Source organism: Sebastes fasciatus, chromosome 4 (assembly GCF_043250625.1).
Source record: "Sebastes fasciatus isolate fSebFas1 chromosome 4, fSebFas1.pri, whole genome shotgun sequence".
NCBI lineage: Eukaryota > Metazoa > Chordata > Actinopteri > Perciformes > Sebastidae > Sebastes > Sebastes fasciatus.
This window is the reverse complement of record NC_133798.1, coordinates 18,717,312-18,734,991: the sequence shown is the minus strand read 5'-3', so window position 1 is coordinate 18,734,991 and position 17,680 is coordinate 18,717,312. Positions and strand designations below refer to the sequence as shown.

The following is a 17,680-nucleotide window of genomic DNA, read 5'->3' as shown; positions in this document are numbered from 1 at the left end:
TGGTAACGTTCCGTTAAAGAGAGAAAAACCCACAATGGTCACTGAAATAACTTGAAACTGACAAAAGTAATAATAAATAAAAATTTACTGAAAATGAACTAATGAAAATCAGATATTGTTTTTGAATTGTGGTTCAACAGAATCATTTTAAAAAACAAACTAATGAAACTGGCCAGGACAAAAATGATGGTACCCCTAGAAAAGATGTAAAATAATGTGACCATAGGGACATATTAAACTAAGGTGTGTCCTGTAATTAGCATCACAGGTATCTTCAAACTTGTAATCAGTCAGTCTGCCTATTTAAAGGGTGAAAAGTAGTCACTGTGCTGTTTGGTGTCATGGTGTGTACCACACTGAACATGGACCACAGAAAGCTAAGGAGAGAGTTGTCTCAGGAGATCAGAAAGAACATTATAGACCTTCATGTTAAAGGTAAAGGCTATAAGACCATCTCCAAGCAGCTTGATGTTCCTGTGACTACAGCTGCACATATTATTCAGAAGTTTAAGGTCCATGGGACTGTAGCCAACCTCCCTGGACGTGGCCGCAAGGGGAAAATTGATGACATATTGAAGAGACGGATAATACGAATGGTAACCAAAGAGCCCAGAACAACTTCCAAAGAGATTAGAGGTGAACTCCAAGGTCAAGGTACATCAGTGTCAGATCGCACCATACGTCGCTGTTTGAGCCAAAGTGGACTTAATGGAAGACGACCCAGGAGGACACCAAATCATAAAAAAGCGAGACTGGAATTTTCCAAAATGCATATTGACAAGCCACAAAGCTTCTGGGAGAATGTCCTTTGGACAGATGAGACAAAACTGGAGCTTTTTGGCAAGTCACATCAGCTCTATGTTCACAGACGAAGAGATGAAGCATCCAAAGAAAAGAACACTGTACCTAATGTGAAACATGGAGGAGGCTCGGTTATGTTATGGGGCTGCTTTGTTGCATCTGGCACAGGGTGTCTTGAATCTGTGAAGGGTGCAATGAAATCTCAAGACTATCAAGGCATTCTGGAGCGAAATGTGCTGCCCAGTGTCAGAAAGCTTGGTCTCAGTTGCAGGTCATGGGTCCTCAAACAGGATAATGACCCAAAACACAGCTAAAAACACCCAAGAATGGCTAAGAACAAAACATTGGACTATTCTGAAGTGGCCTTCTATGAGCCCTGATCTAAATCCTATTGAACATCTGTGGAAGGAGCTGAAACATGCAGTCTGGAGAAGGCACCCTTCAAACCTGAGACAGCTGGAGCAGTTTGCTCACGAGGAGTGGGTCAACATACCTGTCAACAGGTGCAGAAGTCTCATTGAGAGTTACAGAAATCACTTGATTGCAGTGATTGCCTCAAAAGGTTGTGCAACAAAATATTAAGTTAATGTTACCATCATTTTTGTCTAGGCCAGTTTCATTAGTTTGTTTTTTTAAATGATTCTGCTGAACCATAATTCAAAAACAATATCTGATTTTCATTAGTTAATTTTCAGTGAATTTTTATTTATTATTACTTTTGTCAGTTTCAAGTTATTTCAGTGACCATTGTGGGTTTTTCTCTCTTTAACGGAACGTTACCAACAACTTTGCCTACGTCTGTAAGTCGTTGAAGGTGAGTTAATATAGAGATATTTCACTTTGAACAAACAACAAATGAATAGTCAGTCCAAGAGTGTTCAGGTGTTTCTTCTGCAACTGTGTGCTTGCATAGAAGTGATTCTGATATCACAGATAAGTGCACTTGTTTATGGGTCAAAAGCCATAGCTCTGCCCACGCTGTAATATTTAACTTGTGATACCTTAAGTGACCTATACTGGCAGCTTCCAGTAGCCTGCCCTTTAGGCTTATCAGGTGCAAGTTTATACAATGTTGTGTTTTCTCTCTGTCAGATTTCTGTTTTTTTTTATATTTTAAAATATTTTATATCATGTTAATGAGATATGCTGTGCATAGATTTGAAATGTTTTAATATTTGGATTTAATTCGTTTTAACAAATATAATTTTATAGCAAATTAAGAGGGAATTATTAATTTGCCATGAGAGTGGAGCCTCTTCAGCATTAACATTATTTTTATTAATATTTAATTTTATCTGAGATTACTTTTGGTAATATCTATGACGTATGGTAATTTTTCATATGGTATTTTTTATCCTACAATCCTATTTTTTTTATTTATAGGTCTATGACTGTACACCATAGTTTAGAGACCCAACAGGATCCACCAAGCGCGCTGTGGCCAGGAAAAACTCCCCGATTACTGGGAAGAAACCTGGAGCAGAACCGGGCGGAGGGCGGGCGGCCATCTGCCGAGACCGGCTAGAGGGATATAGATAGAGAGAGAGAGCGAGAGAATAGCCTAGTAGTTGTAATAGCTAATACAAGTAGGACTGATAACACAAAACCCTCATTAGCATTGGTAGTCCCTCGTACAGACGTAGTTAGTTAATGATGGTGGAAGTTGGTGTCAAGCAGGCACCGGATGTGGTAGCAGATGCAGCCACAATACCGGAGACTTCCAGATCCAGGTGAAACCCCGCTCCAAGTGTACCCCTGCTCCAGGTATAACCTCGCTCCAGGTGTGACCCCGCTCCAGGTATGACCTCGCTCCAGGTGTGACCCCGCTCCACGGTTACCTGCAAGACAAGGAGGCACAAGGACTCCCGGGAAGGAATGAAGTTAGTAACAATGAGTGGGACATGAGTATATACAGAAGGAGAGAGGAGCTCAGTGTGTCATAGGAAGTCCCCCGGCAGTCTAGGCCTATAGCAGCTTAACTATAAGCGTTATCAAAGAGGAAAGTCTTTAGCCTTCTCTTACATGTAGAGACGGTGCCATCTAGAGTAACTATATCATTAGATAATTTGTTTCGGAGGCGCTCATGGCCAAGTACAATAACTTCAGTTTTGTCTGAGTTTAACATCAGGAAATTGCAGGTCATCCAGGTTTTTATGTCCTTAAGGCATGCTTGAAGTTTAGTTAACTGGTTTGTTTCGTCTGGCTTGATCGATAGATATAATTGGGTATCATCTGCGTAACAATGAAAGTTTATGGAGTGTTTTCTAATAACATTGCCTAAGGGAAGCATGTATAAGGTAAATAGAATTGGTCCAAGTACAGAACCCTGTGGAACTCCGTGACTAACTTTGGCGTGCATGGAGGACTCATCGTTAAAATGTACAAACTGAGATCGATCTGATAAATAGCACTTAAACCAACTTAGTGCAGTTCCTTTAGTGCCAATTAAATGTTCCAGTCTTTGTAATAGGATGTGATGGTGAATGGTGTCGAAAGCAGCACTGAGATCTAGCAAGACAAGTACAGAGACAAGTCCTTTGTCCGATGCCATTAGAAGGTCATTTGTAATTTTCACTAGTGCTGTCTCTGTGCTATGGTGCACTCTAAATCCTGACTGATAATCCTCGAATAAATGATTGTTCTGTAGAAAGTCACACAGCTGACTGGCAACTGCTTTCTCGAGGATTTTGGAGGTAAAGGGAAGGTTAGATATAGGTCTATAGTTGGCTAGGACCTCTGGATCGAGAGTGGACTTTTTAAGAAGAGGTTTAATTACAGCTACTTTAAAGGACTGTAGTACATAGCCTGTTAGTAAAGACACATTGAGGTAAAACGTCTTTAAGCTGTCTAGTTGGGATGGGGTCTAGAAGACAGGTAGATGATTTAGATGAAGAGATCAGTGAAGTCAGTTTGTGGAGGTCGATGGGAGAAAAGCTGTCTAAATATATATCAGGTTGTACAGCTGTTTCTAAGGTTCCTAAGTTTGAGGATAAATCGGTACCAGTTGAAGGTAGGTGGTGATTAATCAGTAATGAAAATAATACAAATCAACATCTCCTTTTTAATGGTAAATATGCTGTATATCACTGATTAAAGGGACTATTTGTAACTTTCAGAAATGCTTCTTAACAGCGACACCTGTGGCCGTTAAGTCAACGAAAGTCAGCGTCGGGCTTGCGCTTGCTCGCTCTAAATATACCTGAACGAGCATCGCTCAGAACAGTGAGGCGACACACGTCAGCTAAAACCACAATATCACTCTATATTTCAGCTGCTTGGCAGTAATGTTAGCTGACCAGACGAAGGTCTCTCCATGAACATGATTTAGATCTGATCTTAGTGTTGGCTTTTACTGTCTCAGCGCAGGCTGATGCAGCGGGGCTCTGCAGCTTGTCTCTCTGCTCTCTCCTCCCGCAGCCGGAGAGAGCAGGGAGACACCGACCCCCACATCGGTAACGAGACGATAACGTTACTAGCTGAGGAGCTCCGTCACTTCACAAGACACGGGAAACCTCTGTTGGTCTGAAGGAGCTGCAGCATTTTTTTTCTGCACAAACGTCCACTGTACATTCACTAGATATTCTCAGAGCTAAACTAACTCTTCTGCAGTGAGGAGTGAGCGCGCGTTCACGTCTAGAGGTGGAGCGAGCTGAGAACGCGCGCGCTCTCTGAGCGAAGGCAGGCAGGCAGAGTTGGAGAGGCAGCGGCCACACGCGAACGCGCATATGTGAGCGCGCATGTGTGGCGACCCGCTACATTTATACGCTTAAAAAGTTACAAATAGTCCCTTTAAGCTACACATCATTTGTTTATTCAGTTAGTTTATAACTAGTGTAGTAAAACTCAGTTTGATAACATGATCTAACCCTTGATATGAGACCTGTGCGCCTCCTCCAGATGTTTATGTTCCAACCCTTGATATGAGACCTGTGCTCCTCCTCCAGATGTTTATGTTCCAACCCTTGATATGAGACCTGTGCTCCTCCTCCAGATGTTTATGTTCCAACCCTTGATATGAGACCTGTGCTCCTCCTCCAGATATTCACACCTCATTTTCCCCCAGTACGAGCTGCTCATTAAAGTTTCTCCTCAGGTAAACATGATTGCCTGGATAGTGTTTGCTGCTGTGATTTTTCTCGTACTTTTATACCGCCATGCGCACTTTTTCCAGGATGTCCAACACGTACGGTTAAAATTTGATATAAAGCGTCGTGTCGCAAAATACATGCAGACTAATTACTCCATCCTGGACCGGTTTGTAGACGTGGTGAAGCTGCAGCCTCACAAGCCCTTCATCCTCTTTAAAGAGGAGACTTTCACCTACCAGGACGCGGATGAGCTCAGTAACAAAGCAGCACGAGTTTTCCTGCAGACTGGACTTGTTAAAGAAGGAGACACGGTCGCTCTGTTCCTCAGAAACGAGCCGATGTTTGTGTGGCTGTGGTTTGGTTTGATGAAGATCGGATGTTCTGCTGCTTTACTCAACTACAACATCAGATCCAAGTCTCTGTTACACTGCTTCAACTGCAGCGGAGCCAAGACTCTGGTCGCAGCTGAAGGTGAGGTCTGCATGTACACTGTTAAGAATTTCCCAGTAAAATAACAGTAAAGAACAGGCAGCAGGGTTGCCTTTATGTTACTGTAAAATTAACATTATTATACTGTCGCTGAAATTTACAGCTTTGTACTGTTAATGAAAAATACTGTTTGAACTGTTTTTTTGTTTTTTTAAAAATTAATTTCACAGTATTTTACAGTTAATTTACTGTTTAAAGATACATTATATAGTTTTTTATAGTATTTTACATACATTTTAATAAACATTATTTTTTGCCTAGATGAATAGACTTAGCAGGTTACAGACATAGGAATAGTCACACTAAATACAATTAACGGCACTTGTTAGGAAAAAGGCTATAATAGACTTGTTGACTCTTTTCCCAAAATGTCTGTCTATAGCTGGCTACAAGCACAGAATGCAAACCAGAACAACATGTGAGCGAAGAACAATAAAGCTAATTCACTGATTTTACAATCATGTACAATATACAAGCCTCACATGTGCAGATCAGGTCCCAGAATTAAAAAAATACTGCATGAAACTGTTACTGATGATACTTTAGACAGTTGATCAGCAGTAAAGTGCTGTTTTTTAAGAATGCATTATAGTTCAGTTAAAAAACGGCCTATGAGCGTAATTTAACAGGTTTTCTTTTGTATTAACAGTAAAGCACTGTTTTTAGCAATAACAGGTTAATACTGTTGAAATCCTGCTGTAAATTAACAGCAATGGTTTACAGTGTACAAATACTCAGTTACAAGTAACAGTCCTGGATTGTAAATGTTAACAAAGAACAAATTGTACTTTTGTCAAAATATTCAGCAGTGGAATGTCATTAACTACATTTAGACTACTTACGTACAACTTTGAGTAGGTTTACACATCTACTCCAATGCAGTTCAGATTGTAGAAACATAAGGTATCAAAAAACATTCATCAGCATTGAAAACATCTACAGCCAGATGTGCTTGCTTCCAAATCTTTTAGAAGCACTTTGAGTGATACATCAACAATTTATCTTCAGTGCATTTCACTGATAATACTTGTGTACATTCAGTACAGTAACATTTGTATTCAAGACTTGTAATTGGAGTATTTTTACATTGTTGTATTGGTACTTTAGCTGCACTTACTTTCCCACCACTGGTGTAATACGCTGCCTCATCAGATCCAAGTCTCTGTTACACTGCTTCAACTGCAGCGGAGCCAAGGCTCTGGTCGCAGCTGAAGGTGAGGTCTGCAAATATATATTGAGGCCACAATTTACTAATTTGCGGGCACACAGTTGTAATTCTTGGCCTCAATTTAATTAAAACGTTATCCCGTTTTAGTTAGTGTGCACGAGATAAGTGTATATACAGTATATAGACAGTGGCGGCCGGCCAATAGAGGGTGCTAGGGCGCCGCCCTCCCTGAGTCACATACAAAAAACATATATATATATTTTTTTTAATACTTTATTTTTTCCCTTTTTTCAAGGCTGTTTTCATATATGCAATCCACTGTTTGTAATTACAACAGTCTATAAACCAACTTTTAAGTAGAGGAGCTTACAGACAAACCCATCAAGTACACTATAGAGAAAACAACCTCAACATGCAAAACCAAAAAAAAACAAGAAAAAAAGTAACAATAATAATAATGACAAAAAGAAAGAGTAGAGTTAAAAAAACAACAATAAAGCAAACAAAAAAAACAAAACACACAACAAAAAAACCCAAAAACATTACTACTACTACTAATAATAATAAAACAAATTATACAAATTGTCAATATTTGTGTTTTAAATATGGAATGCACCCAGTAATATGTGTAATTTGATTGTAATGTATAATTTGATTGTAATGTGATTATATTTTGTATTAATAATCTGAATCTGTAAAGTAACTAAAGTTGTCAGATAAATGTAGTGGAGTAAAAAGTCTAATATTTCCCTCAGATGTAGTGGAGTATAGAAGTATAACGTAGCAGAACATGGAAATACTCAAGTAAAGTAGAAATACCTCAAAATTGTATTTAAGTACTTCCACCACTGAGTACATTTTATACTGTTGTGTTTTTTAAAAGCATTATTTACTCTTCCTGTTGGAATAAAATAATTGTTAATTATTTAACTGCAAAGTAGCAATGTGTTTTTGATACCTTCACTTATTTTTGCATTAAATCACACCGGGATTGTTGCTGAAATTGATTGGATGTGGCACAGACCCACCAAGAAAAAAATTCTTGAAAATATGTATGAAAATAACAAAATAATAACATTTCAGGAGGAAATATGGCGCTTTTTACTCCACTAAATTTCTTGAGAGTTTTAGTTGATTGTTACTTCACAGATTAAGACGTTTTACACAAAACATTATCATTTTATGAAATACAGTGCAGCATTTAAAGGAACAGTGTGTAACATCTGGCAGCATCTAGCGGTGAGGTTGCAGGTCACACTTGTACTTTAGATAGTGAATCAGAACTTTTATGGCTTGTGACGCCTTGTAAAAAAAATGCCTATAGTTGTCACCTTTAATTATTTAGACTTCCCAGATGTTTACATTTATAACTGTTCTTGCTCAAAGAAGTGAACGTATCCAATATTTCACAAAACAAGAATTAATACTTTTTTTCCTTTTCTATCCAATTAATCATCTGACAACCCATCAGATTTATCTTCTGACCCTTTGAAGGGGCCTGACCCCTAGGTTGAGAACCACTGGACTTAATAATGAACAGTTTATTAAGTAGTTAAAACTAGCTCAACCAGCTACAGAATACAAATTAATATATCAACAATCTATCTTTAGTACATTTCATAGTACATTTTTTGAATGTGAGACTTTAATGGAGTTTTTTCACATTGCTGTATTGGTACTTTTACTTCACTTACTTTCCCACCACTGGTGCAATACACTGCCTTAGCTGCAGGGTAGAAAAAATGTAATTTACTTTATTGAAAAGTATTTCAGCTGCAGAGAAGATGTTGATTTGGTTTCATTTCCAGAGCTACAGGATGCTGTGGAGGAGGTCCTGCCCAGTCTGTTGGACCAGCAGGTCACTGTTTTCACCCTGGCTGACGGATGCAAAACTCCAGATGTGGAGAGCTTCAAAGACAAAATGAGCCAGGCCTCCTCTGCGCCTCTATCCAAGGATTTAAGGTCACATTTAACCTTGCGGAGTCCAGCAGTCTACATATACACATCAGGGACAACAGGTAAGCTACTTCAGGTGTTGAATGTTCAGGATTCAACAGTAAAAGAAACAGTACTTACACTACATGTACCTCTGGCTTCTCTTTTAACAGGTCTCCCTAAAGCAGCAGTGATCTCTCATACCAAACTGTGGAACATGTCTCTCGTTATGACTATAGCAGGAATGAACTCCAAAGATGTGCTTTATATGAGCCTTCCTCTCTATCACACCTCCGCCTTCTTGGGATTACATGCAGCTGTTGACAAAGGTATGAACATATTTGCGTGTTTATTTGATAACTTGTTAGAGAAAAGTTTTAAGATAAGACAAAATAATCCTTTATTAGTACTACAACGGGGACATTTTCAGGATTACAGCAGCAAAGGGGGAGAGTGCAAACAAGAGGCATTAGTAAAAAAACAAAACAAGATATAATAAATAAGCAATTAAACAATGAAGATAAAATGATATAATATAATGAGTGGTTAGGTTTACATTATTGCACATATGAATATGAAATGTTGATATTGCACAGTGGTATACATTGATATTACAAAGTGCCTACAAAATGCCGTACAAAAGTTAAACAAAATTATTTCTATTCTATCGTCATAATTTTAATGTCTATAAAATGTCTTGTGTTGAACAATGAAAATATTATAAATATGCATACTATTATAACTCTTTACGTACTTACTTACTTATTTATTTATTAAACTATTTTGCCTGGCCACTTCCAAGAGGAGCATAAATTGAGCGATGGACATAAATGGAAATTAGAAAAATCCAGCACACAGATTTTGAGATTTCTTTCACGTCAAGGACCTATTAGTTAATTTTACAACTTTTAGGACATATCAATTTAAATGAAGGCTATTTAAAGGGGCTATTTGTAACTTTGTACGCGCATAAATGTAGCGGGTCGTCACACATGCGCGCTCGCATATGCGCGTTCGCGTGTAGCCGCTGTACCCTCCTCCTCTGCCTGCTCGCCTTCACTCAGACAGCTCAGCTCGCTCCACCTCTAGACGTGAACGCGCGCTCACTCCACACTGCGGAAGAGTTAGTTTAGCTCTGAGAATATCTAGTGAATGTACAGGGGACGTTTGTGCAGAAATAACTGCTGCAGCTCCTCCAGACCAACAGAGGTTTTCCGTGTCTTGTGAAGTGACGGAGCTCTACAGAGATTTACGTTGTCTTCTCGTTACCGACCGGGTGCCGGTGTCTCCTCTGCTCTCTCCGGCTGCGGGCGGAGAGAGCAGGGAGACACGCTGGAGAGCCCCGCTGCCTCAGCCTGCACTTAGGCAGGAAAAGCCAACACTAGGGTCAGATCTAAATCATGTTCATGGAGAGACCTTCGTCTGGTCAGCTAACATTACTGCCAAGCAGCTGAAATATAGAGTGATATTGTGGTTTTAGCTGACTTGTGTCGCCTCACTGTTTTGAGTGATGCTCGTTCAGGTATATTGAGAGCGAGCAAGCGCGAGCCCGACGCTGACTTTCGTTGATTTCACGGCCACAGGTGTCGCTGTTAATAAGCATTTCTGAAAGTTACAAATAGTCCCTTTAAGTGTTTGTACTATGAAGTTGATTTACCTTAAAAAATATATGTAAGTCCCCTGATTTTCAGACGTCTCTGTTTACATCCATGGCAATGGATTCATTGCAGTTTTCAGTCCAAAATGGCAGCAGCGCTATCGCGGCGCCATCTAGCAGCTTTTGTCAAAAAAGTACTGGAGTTTTGTCTCCTTGCTTCTATACTTTTTGCTGCAGGTGAAGCAGCCTACAGGAGCTGCCCAGCGCTGTCAGTGTCCTGCATGGGGTGGGACATGTTCTCCACCAGGGATGATAGCTTAGCCATCATTCTCCTGTCTCCCACCGCCTCCACTGGTTCAAGGGGGCATCCCAGGACAGAGCTGACAGTCATTTACCAGTCTGTTAAGTCTCTTCCTGTAGCAGTCGAAATGCTGCTGCCCCAGCAGACCACTCCATAGAAGACGGCTGATGCCACCACAGAGTAAAAAAAAAAGGTCTTCAGGATTGCTGCCTGAACTCCAAAAGACCTGAGTCTCTTCAGCAGATAGAGTCTGCTCTGTCCCTTTTTGTAAAGTGCATTTGTGTTGTCTGTCCTGTCCAGTAGATTGTTCAGGTGAACACCCAGGTACTTGTAAGATTTCACCATCTCAATGTCCATTCCCTGGATGTTCACTGGTACAGGAGGAGAGTGTTGGGGAGTGTTGTGCTGCATTGATCTGGAGGCGGTTCCGCTGGCATCAACTCCACAAAGTCCTGGATCAGGTCTCTGTATTCCCTGCCGCCCCCGTCCGTGATGAGGCCGACGATTGTAGAGTTGTCAGAGAACTTTTGCAGGTGGCAGCTGGCTGTGTTGTGTGTGAAGTGTGCAGTGTAATGGGTGAAGAGGAAGGGATGCAGAACTATTCCCTGCGGTAGACAACCATGCAGACAACCATGTCGGACTCACATTCCCGTATCCTCTCATACTGTGGTTGGTTGGTGAGGTAGGCCAGGATCTATGCTGTGAGGTGGTGGTCCACCCCTGTGCACTCCAACTTGTCCTTCAGAAGCATGGGCTGTATGGTACTGAAGACACTGGAGGAATAGAAAAACATGATTCTCACAGTGCTCCTAGCCAGCAGAGTAACATAATTGTGATTGGCCCTGGTGCAAATTTTTTTTCTTGGGCCCTCGCCGCAAACACAAGCACACGCTTGTGCGCACACACGCACGTACAAACACAACCAAAGCAGACAATTGCTATGCCGGCATGGAGAGGCTCACCATGCAACTCCCATCCTGCAAACCAGCCTGAGATCAGCACCACGGACAGCAGCCAGACTGCCAAATTTATCAACGCTAACTTAACAGCCTGCCCTGGACTCAGCAGCCAAATGTTATCACAGACACAGATTTCAGTAGATACACATTTTCCAACATATGAGACCATTACAGTGTTATATATTTAAATTCCTGAACACTGCTTAAGAACCATGCCCTTTTTTATTGAAATGTCCTGGCCGTGAGCGACACAACACGACGTGGCACACCTTTTTGAGCTGAGCTTTTGTCAGACGCCCAGCTGTTTCTATTTATTCCTGTCGCATGCCCTGAAATCACCTCAATGGACCAGGAGCACCTGATTGGTTAAGTTGAAATGATAAGTTATCTGTATGTTACCTCCTCATTTCACAACAAAAACCTTAATAAGGTGGCAGCTGGTTGGAGGAAGATTGCCAGAGAGCTGAAAGTTTCCTACTCCTGTTGGCTATGTCATTTCCAGTAAATATCACAATATTAAACGTGTTTTTTCTGTTTAAAAAGAACAAACGAAGGAAGATACAGTAAGTAGTTATGTCTCTGGTCTGATCTCCACTGCACAGCTGATAGGTAGCCTAGCCGTGGTTTGTTTACATGACGTAACAGAAGTACATATAATGGATTCAGTGTGAACAGTGTGGTGTAGGAAGGGGATTTTTGGGCCGCTAACAGCTTCTTGGCCCCGGTGCACCGCCCCGGTTGCACTGTCAATTTTACAGCACTGCTCCCAGCCTTTTCCAGATAAGAGAGGGATCTATGCAGGAGGTAGATGACAGCGTCATCCATCCTGATGCCAGGTTGATAGGGGAACTGTAGCGGATCCATTGATGGGGTCACCAGCGGGTGGAGATGAACAAGGATCAGCCTCTCCGGGGTCTTTATCAGGTGCAGTGTTAATGCCACCAGTCTGTAGCTGTTGAGGTCTTTGGGGTCTTCGGCACTGGTACCATGCACGATGTTTACCACAGCTGGGGAGACTGCCATAGAGTGCACTTTTAACAGCATCAGTGATTTTGTTAAGGAATAAGGCTGTTATAGTATACATGCCGCTTCGACTGCAAACATGACCAAAAGTCCTGGCTTAAACATTGATTAATAGTGATCATGATGAGTGATGTTGATAAAACGAATGAAGGAGTACTGTCAGACAAAAAGGTCGGGAGCAACTGCTCTAGTGAGTATTCACATTGAGTAAAAATGAACTTCAGTGACAGTTTTCATCGTAATTAAGGAACATGCCACACAGTGCAACAGTGTGGTTCATTGATGTGTTTTCATAGTTTTCAGAAAATAATGGAGGTCTGTGGCACAGAGGAGCAAGTCCTATAAGGCTTTGTTACACAGACAATATTTGCTTGTAGATCAATTCTTTGTTGGTTTTGGTCTTTTCATGGATTTGTTGACAAGAAAAATATTGAATATCACCAATGTTATCCTATAAGAGTGTTATTTCTCATCCTGTTGCTGTGTAGGTATCACAGTGGCTTTGAGGAGTACATTTTCTGTATCTCAGTTCTGGGACGACTGCAGAAAATATAACGTCACTGTCATTCAGTACATAGGTGAAACTATGCGTTACCTCTGCAACACACCAAAGGTACAGTATGTCACTAACATTAATGGTATTACTTCATTAAAGGTCACCATAAATTAAAAAAAAACAAACAATAAAGCTGTTGTCTTTTCCCTGACAGAAACTCAATGATCGAAGCCACAAAGTGAGACTTGCGATAGGCAACGGGATCAGAGCCGATGTTTGGAGGGACTTCTTAAGCAGGTTTGGAAACATTCAAATCAGAGAGTTTTATGGAGCAACTGAAGGGAATTATGGTCTGATGAATTACATCGGCAAGATCGGAGCTATTGGCCGACACTCCTTCCTCCTCAAGGTAAAAGCTCATATTTCATTCCACTTTATGAAGTAAAAGCTGTCAATCAATAAGTAATGTTTTGGCTTCTTTTTTTTTTTTTATCTTGCAGAGGTATTATCCATATGCTGTGATCAAATATGACGTAGCTAATGAAACACCTTTGAGGGATTCTTCTGGTCTCTGCATAGAGGCTGCCAAAGGTGCGTTGAGGTCATGTCCTCAATTTTCTTTTCTTTTTGCCCAGTGAATATTGAGACCTGATGTGCAGTTTACACTTAAAGTTACACATAGTGGGTTTTGTAGCAGTAGTAGTAGCAGTAGTAGTAGCAGTAGTAGTAGTAGCAACAGCAGTAGTAGTAGTAGCAACAGCAGTAGTAGTAGTAGTGGTGGTAGTGGTAGCAACAGCATTAGTAGCAGTAGTGGTAGTAGCGACAGCAGTAGTAGCAGTAGTAGTAGTAGTAGTAGTAGTAGCAGCAGTAGTAGTAGTAGCAACAGCAGTAGTAGTAGTGGTAGCAACAGCATTAGTAGCAGTAGTGGTAGTAGCGACAGCAGTAGTAGCAGTAGTAGTAGTAGTAGTAGTAGCAGCAGTAGTAGTAGTAGCAACAGCAGTAGTAGCAGTAGTAGTAGTGGTAGCAACAGCATTAGTAGCAGTAGTGGTAGTAGCGACAGCAGTAGTAGCAGTAGTAGTAGTAGCAGCAGTAGTAGTAGTAGCAACAGCAGTAGTAGCAGTAGTAGTAGTGGTAGCAACAGCATTAGTAGCAGTAGTGGTAGTAGCGACAGCAGTAGTAGCAGTAATAGTAGTAGTAGCAGCAGTAGTAGTAGTAGCAACAGCAGTAGTAGCAGTAGTAGTAGTGGTAGCAACAGCATTAGTAGCAGTAGTAGTAGTAGCAACAGCAGTAGTAGTAGTAGTAGTAGTAGCAGCAGCAGCAGTAGTAGTAGCAACAGCAGTATTAGTAGTAGTGGTAGCAACAGCATTAGTAGCAGTAGTAGTAGTAGCAACAGCGGTAGTAGCAGTAGTAGTAGTAGTAGCAGCAGCAATAGTAGTAGAAGCAGTAGTAGTAGCTATAATCTTTAAAACTGTGAGTTGTTAAACAGAAAGTAGTATTTGGGTGGAAAATAAAACTCATCCTGAGCTTCCTGTCAGGATAGAGTTACCTTCTGGGGCTTTTATTTTGAAAAAGCGAGAGCTTTACAACGTATCCAAATTAATAAAGAGTTGTCACATATAACAAGACTAAGAGTCTCCAGCTATGCTAACGGCTCTGTGAGGCTCTACTTGAGCTAAATACTCATTTAACATATTTGGTCCTAAAACAAAGTATTGGACAAAAGGAAATGTTGACCTCTCTTGTGTTAACTTTCCACAGGTGAAACTGGACTTATGGTATCTGAAATAACAATTGGGACTCCGTTCGCTGGTTATGTGAGAGACCTGCAGCAAACTGAGAAGAAGAGGCTGCATGACGTCCTCAAGAAAGGAGACTTGTACTTCAACACTGGTGACCTGCTGTGCATTGGTGAAGATAATTTCTTCTACTTTCAGGATCGAGTTGGAGACACTTTCAGGTGAATTCATCTTTCAGTTTCAGCCACCTAATTTAAACTTACGCTTAACAACTTCAACGTTTTTTTGTTATTATTGTTAATAGATGGAAAGGAGAGAACGTGGCTACAAATGAGGTGGCTGACGTCATCTCACTGGTTGACTGCATTAAAGAAGCCAACGTGTATGGAGTCAAAGTGCCAGGTAATTTTTACTGTATATCTTCTTCTCTTTGTCTTTTCTTGTCACAATTGCAGCAGCAAAGTGTGTGAGCAGAAATAGTACAATAAACTAGAGCTGTAACTAACGGTTGTTTTCATTATTGATTAATCTGCCAGTTATTTTCTCAATTATTAATCCTTTGGTCTATAAGATGTCAGAATGTAGTGAAAAATGCCTTTCATAATGTCCTAAAGCCCAATGTACCTTTGTCCAACACCCAAAGATATTCACTTTACAATAACATAGACGTGTTGTGATTATTTTTATAACTGAAGTGAATAAGTTGATTAGTTTGCAGAAACTCTATTCATTAAAAACACCTCCCATTTATTGTTTATTAAAGGATGCATTTCTTGACTGAGTCTGTCGTAACAGACCAACAAGGCCTGTCCAATCTGTTAGAGAAAGAAAATGCAGCCTTCTTTTGCCAAGATTTGAAGCACACAACCAGTCTGCCCTTTAATGCCTCAGTATCGTATATTATAATGTGTTAGTCAGTTGTTTAATGGAGTGTTCAGGTGGTTGAAAGTCAGTAAATATAATCTTTACAAGGTATTTTGCACTCAGATGGCTGCTCTGTTGAACTAGAACAATAAAATGTTTGCAGTCTAGGTATGTTGCTAATCAAAGGGCATTACAGGGATATAAAAGTTTGGATAAATTTACCATTAACCAGACACACTGTTTGCCAAGATTACTTTGTACCATAAACTCATGTATCTTGTCACTTGCCCCAGTTTTTGTCCTTGAATCAATAATGTATTACATCAGGAAACTGCTGTCCTCTGATTGAACTCTTTAACGTTTTCCAGGTCAGGAGGGGAGAGCTGGAATGGCTGCTGTTACTTTAAGTGAAGGACAGAGATTTGACTCAGCAGGTGTTTTTAAACATGTTGAAAACTCCCTGCCGACCTACGCGAGGCCACGTTTTATGAGGATTCAGGTGATTTTTCTCCAGTCATGTAATATTTTTTTCCAAAGCATCTTGACAGTTTCAGGCTTTTTGAAATTTCCCCCTAAAACCTCCCTTTACTGTGATTACAGAGCTCCTTGGACGTCACAGGCACGTTCAAGCACATGAAGGTGAAGCTGGTGGAGGAGGGATTCAACCCAAATCAAATAACAGACCCGCTCTACTTTCTGGATGAAAGAGACAAGAATTACATCCCACTTACGGTGGACACATTCAACTCAATTACATCAGGGAAGATCAAAATCTAAAGTGGCTTTCGTTGCCTCTCTGTTAAAGGAACAGCTTGTACTATAACACAGCAGCCACCTGTGATGGTCAATGCATTTGAGGGGTTGTTTTGTGATAAATCTTTATCTATTTACATTTGTACTTCTACTTTTACAGTAATTTCATACATATCACAAAATGACTTTAATGCTCCTCCAGAGAACATGTTTGATGTTGCACTGAGATGTAATAGCTTCACTTAGAGCGAGAAAGAGAGTTTTTCCTGTGAGCTCACTGCGTATATTCTGATCTATTGAGGCTATTGTCTGTGTAGTAGCTGGAATCTGTGCTTTGTAAATAATACATTTCTCATACGATTGTTGAATGTTTGTTACGTCCGTCCCTCTCTTTAGGGCTGATAAATTTGAGGAAAATATTTTTTTCTGATTTTACTGATCAATATTGTGAATTAAATGACTGAAAACTTAAACTCTGGGCCTTTATTTGTGCTCTACATAGTTTTAAAGGAACCGTGTGTAGCATTAAGGGGTACCTCTTGGCAGAAATGGAATATAATATTAATAAGTATGTTTTCTTTAGTGTATATTCATCTGAAAATAAGAATTGTGTTTTCATTATCTTAGAATGAGCCATTTATATCTACATACTGAGCGGGACCTCTTCACCGTCATAAAAATTTGCTTGGGGCACACGCAAATGCACTTGACATGCATTAAAAGCTACACGCGGCCAGCCCGGCTATGTAAAGTTAAAAAAAGCAGCTCAGATTACAACACACACAGAGGGAGAGCAACTTCATTCTCTGCTCAGTTAGACATTACTCCTCCATATTTTTAAATAGCAAATAGTTGTTTACTGCTATATTAATGCTCTGAATGTTATATGGATGCTGGGGTTCTCGACCTTCTGTATCCTGAGTCCCACTTCTGATTGTTAAAAATATTTCCGAGGACCACCTTCTCAAATAAATTACAAACTGGGCTCCAGCAAAAAAAATTGTTTAAAAAAACCACTCAACTTTGTGTCACTGCATCCAATACATATATGTCTGTAAAGTGGAGACTCATGGGTACCCATTGAACCCATTTTCATTCACATATCTTGAGGTCAGGGGTCAAGAGACTTGTCTGAAAATGGCCATGCCAGTTTTTCCTCGCCAAAATTTAGTGTATATTTTGAGCGTTATTTAGCCTCCTTCCGAACAAGATGGCAAGACACGGTTGGGACCAAGGGATTCTTTAGGTTTTTTAGTTCCCTATGATACCGGTAGCTTTAAAACTGAGCTCGCTACAACCTCTGAAAGACAGAATAGCAGCCAACGGATTTTGAAGAGGTTAATCTAACCATTTGGCAGGTCCTCCACGGATATATATACACACACAGTATTTTGTATTACATGCAGGTGCACTGTGGGTCCCCTGCAGCAGAAAGAGACTCTCATGCTGTGGGTAAGTTGGTTTCGGTGC

General features: G+C 40.4%; 1 protein-coding gene across 2 annotated transcripts; it reads left to right on the top strand.

Annotated features, from left to right (window-relative positions):
• Positions 1-4,620: 4,620 nt before the first annotated feature.
• On the top strand, positions 4,621-16,683 carry LOC141766027 (long-chain fatty acid transport protein 2-like). 2 transcript variants are annotated; one of them, XM_074632458.1, is made up of 11 exons: positions 4,621-4,683; positions 4,774-5,360; positions 8,355-8,564; positions 8,655-8,810; positions 12,850-12,974; positions 13,072-13,266; positions 13,358-13,448; positions 14,616-14,814; positions 14,898-14,995; positions 15,826-15,956; positions 16,058-16,683. In XM_074632458.1, the coding sequence occupies exons 2-11, from the start codon at positions 4,901-4,903 to the stop codon at positions 16,232-16,234; spliced, it is 1,842 nt and encodes a 613-aa protein (XP_074488559.1). In that variant the 5' UTR covers positions 4,621-4,683; positions 4,774-4,900; the 3' UTR covers positions 16,235-16,683. The 2 variants fall into 2 exon arrangements, with proteins under 2 accessions (XP_074488559.1, XP_074488557.1); XM_074632456.1 differs by lacking the exon at positions 4,621-4,683 and having other exon boundaries at positions 4,753-5,360.
• The last annotated feature ends 997 nt before the right edge of the window (positions 16,684-17,680 follow it).